The sequence below is a fragment of the Paroedura picta genome, chromosome 4, assembly GCF_049243985.1.
Source record: "Paroedura picta isolate Pp20150507F chromosome 4, Ppicta_v3.0, whole genome shotgun sequence".
NCBI lineage: Eukaryota > Metazoa > Chordata > Lepidosauria > Squamata > Gekkonidae > Paroedura > Paroedura picta.
In genome coordinates this window covers 50,639,114-50,652,920 of record NC_135372.1, presented here as the reverse complement: position 1 = coordinate 50,652,920, position 13,807 = coordinate 50,639,114, and the positions used below count along the sequence as shown (strand labels likewise).

Sequence of the window (13,807 nt, the reverse complement as noted above, 5' to 3'; positions counted from 1 at the left end):
GCTGGCTGCTTGTGCAATGAGCAAGGCTAAAAAAAGGCCTAAGCTAAGAGGGAGTTAATTATACTTGATGTACTTTGTCTTATATAGACATAAGACAGATTTCTAAACCATTTGACCAAGAAAAACACATGCATTCATTTTTTCCTCTTGGATACTTTAATTGAAGCACACACAAAGGAGCAGATTGCATGGTTTATTTTTCTTTCCCTTGATGAAAGTTGAACTTTCTACAATTAATAACATCATATGTAACAAAAAGGTATTTAATTGGTTGTTAACAGGGCCCCATACAAACCCTTTGAGCTCCCCTTTCTCACATTTTTCAATCTGTGGCCCCCTTCAAATGTGCTAGGGCTTCCTAGGGGGCCATATGGCCCACGTTGAGAATGGCTGGCTTAACTGATCCGTTAGAATTGTATACACGTCAATTGTCACCCTGAGCCAAGTACTAATCTCTAAAACAGCAGCTTTTAAGGAACAGGAGTGAAATGTCTCTTGTTAGGCCTGGCTTCTCCAGAGTGAATCTGGATCAGATTGGGAAAGAGGTTTCATTCACACAAGCAGTGTACATCTAGTACACTGCTTGTCTATTTGATTACATTTGGTAACATAAGCTTACCTTGTTCTCCTCTCAAGAGGGTCAGAGAAGTTATGCGATTGCAAGTCCCACAAGGAGGATTTGGAGTGAACGTAAAAAGCAAAATGCACAAAACTGGGGAGTGACTCTTCATTGTTCAGGATAACAGGCCACCACCAGCCCCTCTAAACTAACCATCAGTTAAGAGACCAAGAGACAAAGTTTCCAGCTCTACCAGGTGTTAATCAAGAAGTCAGTCCCGCAAGGTGGGACACTTGCAAATTTGTTCCACAATTACTTTAGAATCCAAAATAAACTAAGCTACTGGGTTTAGAGCCCCAAACCCCAGAAAACGCTACTAAATTAAAATTAATAAGATTTGTTAAAAACAATATGCAAAGATATAAAAGTACAGAAGCAGAACAAAAACAGGGAAGAACATAATAGAACTGAATAGTTAACCTAGAATACTTGGGTATTATTGCTCTGGTCCAGATGTTACCTGGGAAGATTGAAGATACAAAGTCTATAGAAGTCCAAAATCCCAGAGCAGGTGTTGTCCACACAAGGCCCAGCCTACTGCCAAAGGAATGCCAAACTGAAATGAATGGTCTTGCTGTATGTCAAACTGCAACCGGCTGGCCATGATCCTGTTCAGAATCCAATTCCTGAACCCAGCAGCTTAACTGGAAAATTATGGCTTTGTGCTTGTTCAAAGGCCCCAAGCAGGAGATATCATACCATAATCATCTTAGTTTAACCACACTCTACAAACAAGCTTTTCTGAGCCACGAGGAAAGGCAGGACATAAATATTCTAATAAACAAAATTGGAAGCTTCAAAGATGAACAACAAACCATGATTAAAAAGAAATTGCAACACTGTTTGGTGCCATGCATTTTATTTAGATGGAGGGAAGAACTACACTATACTAGGTAAGTAGCAATATGACAATATTTTACAGCACAGTATCTGAAAAAATAGGATAGCAATGTTTCTCAAAAGTGGACAAGCACACAAAACACTGTACATTTCCTCAACAGACAGTGCCCATCAAATCATAAATAACAAAATTTGGCTTTAAACAGCCAAAGCATTAAAAGCGGCAACAGTCATCCAAAGATTGTTTCAGTAGCCCACGTGACTGTTAAGAATTTGAACACCTGGCCTGTAAATTAGGATGCTTGGCTGTCATATATAAACTATAAAAACACCCCTCCCTTAAAGCAGCAGTGTATTCTGATAATGACATTGATAAACACCGGACTTCATGAAAAGCGTCTCTCTTCCTAAACATGATCCCAAATAAACTATCATTATAAAAATGGCAAGCTTTATGAAAAAAAACTGCACTTACTCTCCTAGCATTTAGTAAATTTTAAACCCAGCATTATCAAACTTTGTGTTGTACACATTTTACCTTTAGACATTGCACAAACTTTTTTGAACTGTAGATAAATTTCATAATATGTTCAATAATTTAAAATTATACCCTCTGTCATCATACTTAATAAAACATTGTTTAGATGAGGGTGTATGAGTCAGCAGGTGACGTGTGTCCTTAAACTAGTTTCCTTTTAGCAAGAATAGAATAGTTTAATTAAAAAAAAACCCTTCCTTGTGCCCTCCCCTTTAAAATTGTCTATCCCATTTGTCCTGCTAATTCTTCCCCAACCATGGATTTACTCCTGTTAGTTTTAACTTAGACTTCCATTTACATGAGTAATAAGCTTTTCCTATTCCATTTGTTGGAGCCAAACTTAGCAGGTAAAATATACAGCTCATTCACCTCCTATTTTTAATATTATATATAATATATACACAGTATGTTTACACTTGAAATAGAAGATGGTTAGATATCCTGGTTCGTAAACATGCAAACATGAGGAAGCACCTAACCACAAATAGATCCGAGTAACATCTCTATTAAACAAAGTTTTTTTTACAGTTTTAACAAATATACATAAATATAAGAACATAAATTACAGTAAAATATTGACTGCATTCTGAGAAAATGTTGCTAAACAACCCAGATGCATTGATGCCTAAGGCCTTTTAATAATTTAAAAAAGTACTGTTGTCTAAATTATTTAAGGATTTCTCATTCCTGTACAACTTCTATATTAAGAACATGAGCAGTCTGTAGTGAAGCATTACTTCTTCAGTTCAAACAATTAACGGGAGAGGTGTACGGAATTTTAAGTTTTCCTTCTTCAGACCCATAATAAAAGTACATACTTCAGAAGAAGAGTAGTTCAATACTGTCTTTAAGTTCCGTCACTTGTCACAACACCGAAAAAGAACAGCAATATTTCAAGTCTTTTCCTGAGAATGAGGTTCCAACTAGCTCCCCCCCCTGCCCAACTAAGTCCTCTGGTGAACAATGTCAAAAAAGCAATCACAAAAATAAGGTTAGGTTTCAAGTTCGTACTTTTTGCCTGGTGGAATAGTACTTGCTTTACTACATATTACTCTTTTAGAAAACAAAAATGATTTTTGTAAAACTATACAGAGGTGCAGCCCTTTGTAAATACTGAAAGTATACCCCCAGTTATTAATTAGGTAACAGTTACATTGCTTTAAGCTTGTAGATCTTTGCCATTCTCAGTTTGAATACACTCAAGATCTCAAGAGCCATACCCAAAGCAATTATTTTAACTAAGCAAAATCAAATCCTCGTTTCTCCAAAGAAAATTTACTTTGGTCCATACCAGGTAGGATCGGAAAAGCTTTAAGTAATCTCAAAAGGATTCACACCAAATTTCTATCTTCAACACAGGATTATACTATTTTGTTTAGATTTTGGAAATGAAAATACTCCATGATCTCAGGAAGTACCTTACGTGCATGCATGGGGCTTGCACATGTTGAGTGATTTTATGTTGTTACTGAATTGTAAAAGGTTGACTAAAAATATAGTTTGGGCTGTAGCTGTCAGAAGATGCTTCTGATCACAAGGAGCAAATAGTTACTTAAAGTAATATTTAATTAAATATACCAGTGCATGTTCGGATGTTCCTATACACTCCCTGGATCAGGGTTATGGTGGATTTTTTTAATGTAACACTGATATCTTTTGTAAAATACATTTCCTTGCTGAACAAGAAGCACTAGAAATCAGTTGTCAGACACATTAGGAACATTTAATATTCTTCATCAATGAGCTTTTCCTGTGCAAAATCCTTTGCAATGAATGAGAGCTTAATGAACAGACCTCCCTTTCAGTGCAAAGAGGCTCTCACTGTTGCTTGCAGGATGCGAAAAATTTAATAGTGTAATAATTCAAAAGAGAACATTTCTATTAACAGTAAAAACAAATTCCGGAACAAGCGCAAAATACCAAAGTATAAGGCAACAAATGTAAAAAAAATGTTTTTGTCAATATAGATTTGCAAACATTCATTAGTTCAGTGTTTCAAAATAGGAAATGAACACTCTACACTGCGTGAAAGCACATATCTGTCTCCATTTGTGACTCAATCTTTCATGAGCACGTGAATGCATAATCAACTAAGTGTCAGTTTTCTCTGAGTCTTAAATGCTGTGTTTACATTCCAGTTGTGCATGACGACAGAGCTTGGTCTTCAGACTTGAGTTCAAAGGAGTCTCGTTGGCAAACAGGAACCTGTTTTCTGATAGGCAGCAAATACGCAGTGCAAGTTTCCCACGACAGTCTGCAGCAAGGTATCCTCCCCACCTCTCCCCTCAAGTCACTATGCCTTTGCCGGTAAGAGTTTTTTCGGTGTTACTGGTCTCTTGCTCTGCCACAAATGGCTGTGAATGGTAATTGCATCAACACTGGCAGAAAGAGTTTTAGCAGGTATGTGGCTGAACTGCTTCCTGTCAGAATTGTATTTATAGAGCCCCTCAATCATTTTCTTGCTAATGGACTTGGGGCCGATTCCAGTTAATTTATTAATTTCTTCAGTTTCAGGGCAGTACGTATACAAAGATCGGAACTGGCAGCCTGAGTCCCGGAAGAGGATTAGGAAATTGTTGGCATTGGATTTCTCCATTTCCTTCAAGGGTGGGAGAGAAAGGAGAGAAAGTTAATTTCATGAGAAATTCAAATACGATGAGCTTCCAAAGTAAGCATGTTTCAGTTCTACATAAAATTCTTATAATGCCCAATTGATGTTTTGGAAAACATTCAAAGTTCAGAAAGATCAGATGACATGCACGCATGTGTAAACAAGTCCTATATGGTGCTAAATATTAAGAGCTGGATTGTAACAGCTCAGGCAGTTTGTTTCATATGGCAATTATTTTTGCAATATCTATACAATCAGAAGACAGCCTTCATTTTGAGTTGACTTACAGGGCAGCACTGCAATGTAGGAATTCCTATTCTCTTTTTCCTGTCTATTCTAAACCAATCAAAAATCTCCCAATTACACAAAGTGTGCAGTTTTTATCCTCAGGAAGGCTCTTTGGGGAACAAACTAAACAGCAACTTAGCTCTGCAGAATATTCCAGGATGAGGGGCTGGAAATTCAGTGAGCCCCAGGGATTTGTGGGGAAAGTATTTACTGTTTACATGTTCTTAGAAAGTATTTCCTCCATTGCTCTATCCTTCCTCTGGGTCAGACCCACTGAAAATGTTTAGAAAGTATTGTTAAGGTGGATGATCCTCAGCTTTAGGTTCTGGGATAGCTGCTCTGGCTTTTGGCAGCCTTTCTATGGGATGCAGAGGACAATGCAACAGAATCTGTGTAGTTAACTGTGCTCCATATCAAGAGCCCATTAACTCCTGCAGCCTTTACAATTAATTTTCTTTGTTTTTTAATTTTTATATAATTTTCCTCCTTGTTTTTATTGTTGCAGTACAGACTTGCCTTACCTCCAAAATTTTATTCTTCTGCCCTTCGTTTACTTTTCCAGCCAAGCAACAATGAGCCAGAGCATTCTGGATTATGTGTTTGTTAGATTTTGCACTGGGTTCCTTGTAGAGCTTTGGTCCTGTAAGGGAAAAAAAAAATCAACCCAACCAATGTAGGTTCAAGAAGCAATCTGAAACTTGCTCAGTTGCCTATTCAAATCGCATCTCCTGAAGATCTCCTAAGGCTTGGGAAGGATTGTTTGGCTTCCAATAAATGCAAAGGGAAGAACCAATAAAAGCAGAGGGCAGCCAACCCCAGAATGAATGTACTAGAAAGGAAAAAGGGGTGCAAATGGGCAAAAATCAGGAGTTGCATGAAACAGAAGAAAAATATCGCATAGTCACTTGAAGAAGAAGAGCTGTCCTTTGGTATCCTAATTTCTATTGCCTGATTAGAGGCCACTGCTCTCTACCAGAAAAAAGACAGCAATATAACAAAAAAGTTATTGCTGTTCAATAATAATTAAAACAATGTTTAATTGCAGCAGCCATATGTGTACAAACATCTAATGTTATATTAAAATCCAGGTCTGCTAACAGAGTAATTCAATTATAGTTAGAGGAGCTTCATCTTTAAATGAGGATCCAGACATTTTCTTCTCAGATTCAAATAAATGACACTGAAAAAGAAGAAATGCGCAATAGTTTCCACCAAAGACCTATCACATACAAACGCTAGATCCCCCTTTTTGGCCTGTAAATCATCCATATAAGACAACAAATGGGAGTGATAAGTAACAGGTACACTGTGGTATGCGCTGCTGGTAGGCAAGAGGGATAGGATCGCAGACCCACATATAAAAAGATATTGAGGCAGCTGACTATTTATTAGATCAGAACACTGGACATTCCCAAGGTGTTTCTGTAAATCATGCAGAAAGCTGAATGCCATCCATGAAACCAACCTGTATATTCTGTAGCAGAAGCCACTGAAGAGGTTGTAGATGCGTTTTCCCAATCCTTTTCCCCATTACGACTGCCACAACGACTTGGGGATAAAAAGCCTTCCACCGATTCAGACCTAAACATTGTATTTTTAAAAAATATTTCCTGCTTATTATCAAGTGTTCTTCTAAACATTAAAAAAAATATGTAATGTTTTATGATGCAATATCTAAAAATAACCACCACAGAAACCCAATCAAGTGACTTAAAAGCACAGTAATTTATCTACATTCCTGGGTGGCCTCTGGAACAGGAAGACCATCAATCACAGTTAACCAGTAGGCTGGGCTGATTTCTGATGACTGTCAGAAGATGTTACGCCCACCACCCCTTTCCCCTGCAATGTAATCCCAAGGAATGCAAGGACAGAATACCCATGCACACCTTTGCCTTAAATATTTCTAATATCTCCCCTCTCATTAATTCCACTCTTTGCTGGTGCATACTGAGAAGCCAATACTGGTGGGAATGAATACTTCAAGTAAAGGCTGGGAGTAATGACAGTTGTGACCCTAGGAAAAAGGTGAGATGCTGCCATCTCGGTATCAAAGCCTTTACTTTGTCTTTACTTTGCAAAAATGAAATCCAAACTAATTTCGACAATTTAACTCAGTTGTGGAATGGTCATTGTTCTATTAAGTTTGTACTCATCAGTCTATCCACACAACCAGTGGCCATGCATGCAGTAGGCATGTGAAAAGCACCAAAGGAACCCACAGATGTTAACTCCCAGCCTGTAGTGGTCATGTGCCCTGCACTTTATGAAATCCCCAGGCGATTATGAGCATTTTGCCAATGTGATACTACAATTACTATATTGACAGTATATTGGAAGAGCAACCACTGACAAAGATAGAACAGAAAGTGGGTTACTTAACCTAGGATCCTGTTTTGGTTGACTCTTTATGTTTGATCATATGTTTGACCATTTAGACTTTATGTTATAACCTTTTCACTTATAAACATAGAGAAGACTACTACATCATTGTGCCTTGTGATTTCCTTTTTTATTCTGGGGAAATTAACATGCATCTTGAGTGCTGAGGGATGTGAGTTTGAACCAGCCTACAATCTGTATCATTCAAATGGAAGATTCATTGTTGTGTTAAATGTTTCTACATTATGTTTAAGAACTGCATCACTGAATAAGCACTGCTGTAATGACAACAATAAATTCAATTAAAGTGTAACTGAAGATTTACCGTGGTGTTCTCTTGCCCGACTGCACACTGTCATTGTCTCCTGTGTTCAGAGATGCCAGTGAAAGGCTAGATACTGGAAGGGGGGGAGAATCAATAAAATAATAAAGCCAGTGAAATAGCTGACCATAAAAAAATTCAGATACAAACGCTACATTCAGACTTGTATACAAGAAATAGTTTGTTACTTTGCTCAATTTAGACATCCCAACAGTGTGATTTGCGTTATATCAGGAATTCTTCAGTAAGTATCCCACAGAAAAGGAGACAGAGAATGGATGAGCTGGAGGACTTTAAAGATTTGCTTTTGTCACAAACAAACTAAAGTTTATTCTGCAGGCTGCCAAGTTATTCATAAGAAAGTGAAGTGCCCCCACAAATTCTTGTAGATTTTCTATCTGTAACTGGGCTGAGGCTGGGCACTTGGGGGAGGATGACAGGGTATGTGGAGGAGGAAAACCTGAAGGAGCAGATAAAGGTAGGTAGGTAGGTTGGTTGGTGGTGGGAAGGAGAGAAGAGAGTGGAAAAAGGGAAGAGGCTATGGGGGCTTTCAGGGAAGGGAAAGAAGAAATGGTGAGGGAAGGGGAAACAAGATGCCCCTTGTTAATCCTTGTGGATGCCCCATTTGTTCTATCTGTATTTGGACCACTAAAGTACAGATGCATAGCAGACCAAGGAAGCAGATCAATTATAATATGAATTAAGTTTCTTCTAAGCTAAGCACCTTCAGGCAGGGGCAGACTGACCATTTGAGCCTGTCTAGCCCAGGGAAGAAAGCTCCCACCCTGGGCAAGCCAGGTCTGGGGCTGAGCAGAACTACAGGGCTGTGTGTTTCCTTCTCTATCCATTGGTGGAATGTTTTGTCCTAAGCAGAAGCATTACTCTCCACAGAGAGGAACATCTAGCTAAGAAGAATGTTTCTGTTTTGATTCAGTTCATGGAATGTTTACTTGGGGAGGTGTACTACACAGCTGTGTTTGCCTCCTTTATGTCTGCAGGTATCATTAAATCCCATGAATAGCCAGCAGCACAAGCCGAGGGGTTCTTGGCTCCTGACTCATAAGCAGTAGCTGTTCAATGAGCTCACCACTGAGATTCAGAACCTACCCAAGATCTGTTTTTGTTTGGTTAATTATTACTTAAGCTGCTTTAGGTCTTCATCAGAATAAGTTATTATGTAAATAATATAAACAATAAACAAAAAAAACCTAACTTGAACTTTCCCAAGTACAAATAAAGACATAAGAAAAGTTGGTTATCGGTCTCAAAGCACACATTCCTGTTCTCAGTCTAAAGGTAAGCATCTAAATATACATATACTAGTAGTAAAGTAGTAGTAGTATACATCTGCTAAAAGCTATGATTGATAGCAAAAGTTAATATGTAAGGTATCATGAATGAAGTACAAGAATATTAGTACATGAAGTAGTAGTAAAGCCTGTTGCGTTCTGTAATGCAATTCATGCTAGTTCATGGTTTGGAGTGGGTATAGTGCCTCACTTGGAAGCTGGCAACCCTAAGAGGAGGTCTCTCTGTGCACAGCAATCTTGACCCTAGTCAAGTTTATGCACACTTGGGTAGTGTGGAATTCCAGAACATTAATCTACACAATCTGGCAACCTTACCTATTTTCTGCAATGTTTTCCTTATCTGAAATAGGTCAAAGGGTGCTATGTGGCTGGTTAGGTGGCTGCAGAGGCATTATACACTTCTGAGGCCCTACTTCCAAACTTCAAGGAATATTTCCAGAGTAGGGACAGCCAATCTCCAGGTGGGGCCTGGAGACCTCCTGGAATAACTGCTCATCTCCAGACTATAAAGATCAGCTCCCCAGGCAAAAATGCAGCATTGTACCCCATTGAGGTTTAGGGATGACAGCCTCCAGGTGGGATCTGAGGATCCCCTGAAAGTACAGCATATCTCCAGGCAGTTGAAAAGCTCTCCCCCCTCACATGCTTCCTTTCCAAAAGAATGCACATGGGCACAGAGACACTTTGGCTAGCACAGCAGTATTTTAAGTGAGAAGGGGCTTTTCTGTGACCTCCCTGTCAGCTAGTGATTAGACAGAAAGGGAAAGCTTTCCCCCTCAAAGGGAAAGCACACACATGCCCACACACTCCCCTGCATTGCTCTCAGAAACATCTCCCTTGCCTCAGTCAGAGGCTGTTAGAGGCTTCCCTTATATCAGGCCTGAAGGGAAAGAAGGAGGTAGGTATGGAATCCTGAGCAAGAGCTGCAATTGGCCCTGGGGGAGGGAAGGATCCACCAATAGAAGTCTTTGGAACCTTCAACATGTTGTCAGAAATATGAATCACTCTTTATGTATGCATATATAGAATAGTAAAAAAGCCCATTGTATAAAGAATACAATGGGCTCTAGCAGGCAGGGGCGAGAGCGAGGGACGGAAGGCTACCAGAAAGAGGGTGGCGGCTCCTCGGTGGCTCCTCGGCGGGTTGGGCGGGTTGAGCTCCTCGGCGCGCACCTCCGCGGCTCCTGCCGGCTGCTCCTCGCCGGCTCCTGAAGTGGCTCCTCGGCGTGCTGCGGCTCCTTGGCGGCCCGTGGCGCTGGCGGGCGAGTTGCTGCTGCTGCTGCGGCTTGGCGGCACGGCAAAGCATGGCCCCTTCGCCGATCGCGGCCCAGGCACCGCCGTTCGCTGGGCGGGCGCCACCTGGGATCGCGGCGCCGCTTCCTCCGGTGATGGCAGCTCTTCTGGCGGCAACAGTCATGGCGCCACCATCGATTGCGTCGCCGCTGCCCGCATCTCAGGTGAGTTCTCGGTGGGAGTTGTCGGCGGTCCTGCGTCTGGCCGCCGGGCAGGGAGCCCCCGGCAGCCGCGCTCCGCGCGACTGCCGGGGGTTCCCTCGGGCGGCGGCCTGACGCGGCGAGAGGTGCTTCGCGCCTCTCGCAGCGTCAGGCCGGAAGCAACTGCGAGCTGCGCTGGGGCTGGGAATCAGAGGGACCAATCGGCAGGCGTGAAGCGCTTGCTGATTGGTCCCTCCGATTGTCTGTCATGAGGAAGGGTCCAATCCGGACCCTTCCTCATCGTGGACACATCCCGCCCCAGGAGGGCTTACAGCTTTATTTAGTCCGTGGCGCCCGCGGCGCCACGGGCGGTGTACAGATAAATGGGGGGGGAATAAGTACAATGGTGGTCCTATTGCATTTCTGAAGCTTCCTGGAAAAGCAAAAAGTTATGTCACATGTTGATTACTCAAGACTTAAAACCAAAGCTGGTTGTTACCTGGAGGACCTTTGATTGGAGTCTTGGGTGATTCAATATGATCTCTATGAATAGATTTTGGTCGTGGCTTTTTCTGTTTAGATGAGTGGGGGCGGGGCTTTATGACAATATCCATGTCTTCCATGAGTTTTAGCTGCTTCCGCCTCATATATTCTTGTTTAATGAACTCTCGTCGTGCTCTTTCATCTTCTTTCTTCTGACGTTCTTCCTCAGACTTCCTCCTTGGAAATTCAAGTAAATATTAGCAAATTCAAGTCACTATTCTATTATTATATTGTTCTACTGTCATGACTGTATTGCTATTGTTCAATTTATCATATCTGTATGATTCTTCTCCGGTTTCAGGTAAACTGCCCTGAGCTTCATGGGAGGGCGATATATAAATATAATAATAATAAACAAAACAAAACACAAACGCCCCCACTTTTCTTGCACAAGCAACAACAGCAGCAACAATCGTAACCTTTTTTTAAAGTGCTGGCAAAGTACCACATATATTTCCAGAATGTACTCATTCTTCAAAAGTTAATGTAATAAAGTATCTTAGCTTTCATAAGATCTGTGGGGCAATTAATAGTTTCAGGAAAATTTGCAAGAGAGGCAAAGCCCCAGAATATCCAATGGGACTAGAAATAACAGAAGAAAAAGAAGCAAGTTCCCTCTTTGCTGATCAGCATTACTTCTACTAACTAATGCTGTAATTTATCACAAGATATCAAACAAAAACGGCACACATTTGTTTGAACTTGCGGCTTATTTGGCTTTTTAGTAAAATTCAGAGAGAAAAACTTGGAATATTTAACTAAATTATTATTATTTATTAATTTATATGCCACCCCTCTCCAAAGATTTTTTCAACAGAATATCAGTAGATTCTGATCAAAGAGACACTAGTATTTGGCTTGTAGAAAACTAGGTCATTTATGCTTCTAACTTGCAGGCACACATCAAATAGTACAATATTTGAACAACACAAATCACGCCATTTGTAATATAGTTTAACAACAAGTTTTGGCTTCATAAGAAAGTGCTGCATATATTTCAATTTCCTCTCAAATTTCTGATCCCTTTTCCATCCCTGTTTTTTTCTGAACATTTTATAGTTCTGCATCCCAAAACAAACAAGAAAAAAAAGAGTATGGCCATTAGCTACCAAAACTGACACTTTCATATCAGAATTTTTTTTAACACAGTCTATAGAGCACAGGATGGAAGACGTCTTGGAGAAAAGATCAGTTCTATGTCACAGCAAATAGTATCTAAAAACTAGTGAGGACTTAAAATGACCAGTATCTATAGTTCATCTCACTTTGTTTCTTCTTTCTTGTGTTCCAACTCTGCTTCCAGCTGCTGCTTTCGAAGTAAGGTTTCCCTTTCCCTTCGCAATCGCTTCTCCAATAATGCTGCCCGTTTTACTGCCATATCATCCTCAGCCTTTTGATCATCCTAAAAACGACATTTGTGGGGAATAAAATCAGTTGATGCAGAGATATTCAGTGGCTTTGGAGCAAGTGCATTAACTTCTGAGCACCATACTGTGATTAGGCACCTGCCCCATATTCTAGTACCGCTTGCAGTTGACAGGTTGTTCCCATGTTGAAATTGCTGCCAATGGAGGAAAGGAAGGCTGAATTGCAGATCTCCTGCCAGGGAGAGAGTAAGTGGCCCAACATCCACAGCTCCCTCCATGCTCTCATCCCAACATCTGAGCACCTAGCAAAGGGGGAGAAAGTTGGGCCCAGAGAAGAGAAAGCAAAACCATGCCGCCATCAAAGCAGCCACCGAGCAAAAGAGCAAGCTGGCTGCGAGGTGGTGGCATGGTTTTGCTTTATCTTCTCCTTTCTTCACGGCCAGCTTGGTCTCCTTCAGGTGCCTTGGCAATTTCACCCTCTTGCCTGAGATGCTGCACCTCATGCTGGAAAAAGAGTGAGAAGGAAGCAAGAGAAGTCAAAGGTACACAAGCTTCACAATGATGCTGGATGGCTCATTGTAGGCTTCTAGTGTGGGAGGCCACTCTAGATGGGGAAGAAATGGAGGTAGTGACAGATTTTTTTTTTTGCAGGGCTCCAAGATCACTGTAGACGGGGACTGCAGCAAAGAAATTAAAAGACGCTTGCTCCTAGGGAGGAAAGCTATGGCAAATCTAGACAGCATCCTAAGAAGCAGACATCACCCTGCTAACTAAAGTGCGTCTAGTCAGGGCTATGGTCTTCCCAGTTGCAATGTATGGCTGTGAAAGTTGGACCATAAGGAAGGCCAAGCGTCAAAAAATTGTGGCTTTTGAACTCTGGTGCTGGAGAAGACTCTTGTGAGTCCCTTGGATTGCAAGGCGAACAAACCAGTCAGTCCTAGAGGAGATCAGCCCTGACTGCTCCTTAGAAGGCCAGATCCTGAAGATGAAACTCAAATACTTTGGCCACCTCATGAGAAGGAAAGACTCCCTGGAGAAGAGCCTAATGCTGGGAGTGATCGAGGGCAAAAGAAGAAGGGGATGACAGAGAATGAGGTGGCTGGATGGAGTCACTGAAGCAGTCTGTGCAAGCTTAAATGGACTCCGGGGAATAGTAGAGGACAGGAAGGCCTGGAAGATCATTATCCATGGGGTCGCGCTGCCTCAGACATGACTTCGCAACTAACAACAAGAACAGAGTGGGAGGCCAAAGCACCCTCTACTTCCCTTGCTGCCTTCTTGCTTTCTCCCTGGCGTGAGACAGAGTAGCCTTGACCATTTCATTCTCACCTGCACTGTAAGCCTAGGAATGCAGTGGGGGAAGCCTGCCTTTGGAGCGCTTATGGTTCAGCCCAAACAGGTTCCTGCAGTGAAAAGCCTGAGCACTCTTGACTTCCATTTCTTGCTCTGGTCCCAGCAGGAGGCAGAGAAGGTTCCTGCAGCTGTTGGTTAAATCTGAACAAGCAGGCTCCAAAGATGAAAGACAAGCCCTTCACCCATCTGTCCTCTGCAGAG

General features: G+C 41.4%; 1 protein-coding gene across 4 annotated transcripts in view; it reads right to left on the bottom strand.

Annotated features, from left to right (window-relative positions):
* Nucleotides 1-1,461: 1,461 nt before the first annotated feature.
* The window catches only part of CAMSAP2 (calmodulin regulated spectrin associated protein family member 2), a 98,853-nt gene continuing 86,507 nt past the window's right edge, over nt 1,462-13,807 (bottom strand). For all 4 annotated transcript variants that reach the window (XM_077332781.1, XM_077332782.1, XM_077332783.1 and 1 more), the window contains 6 exons: nt 12,152-12,288; nt 10,843-11,063; nt 7,604-7,676; nt 6,362-6,477; nt 5,418-5,536; nt 1,462-4,596 (listed from right to left, as the gene is read on the bottom strand). In XM_077332781.1, coding sequence (XP_077188896.1) covers nt 4,291-4,596; nt 5,418-5,536; nt 6,362-6,477; nt 7,604-7,676; nt 10,843-11,063; nt 12,152-12,288 — 972 coding nt within the window. In that variant the 3' untranslated portion in view covers nt 1,462-4,290. The remainder of the gene's footprint in view (nt 4,597-5,417; nt 5,537-6,361; nt 6,478-7,603; nt 7,677-10,842; nt 11,064-12,151; nt 12,289-13,807) is intronic.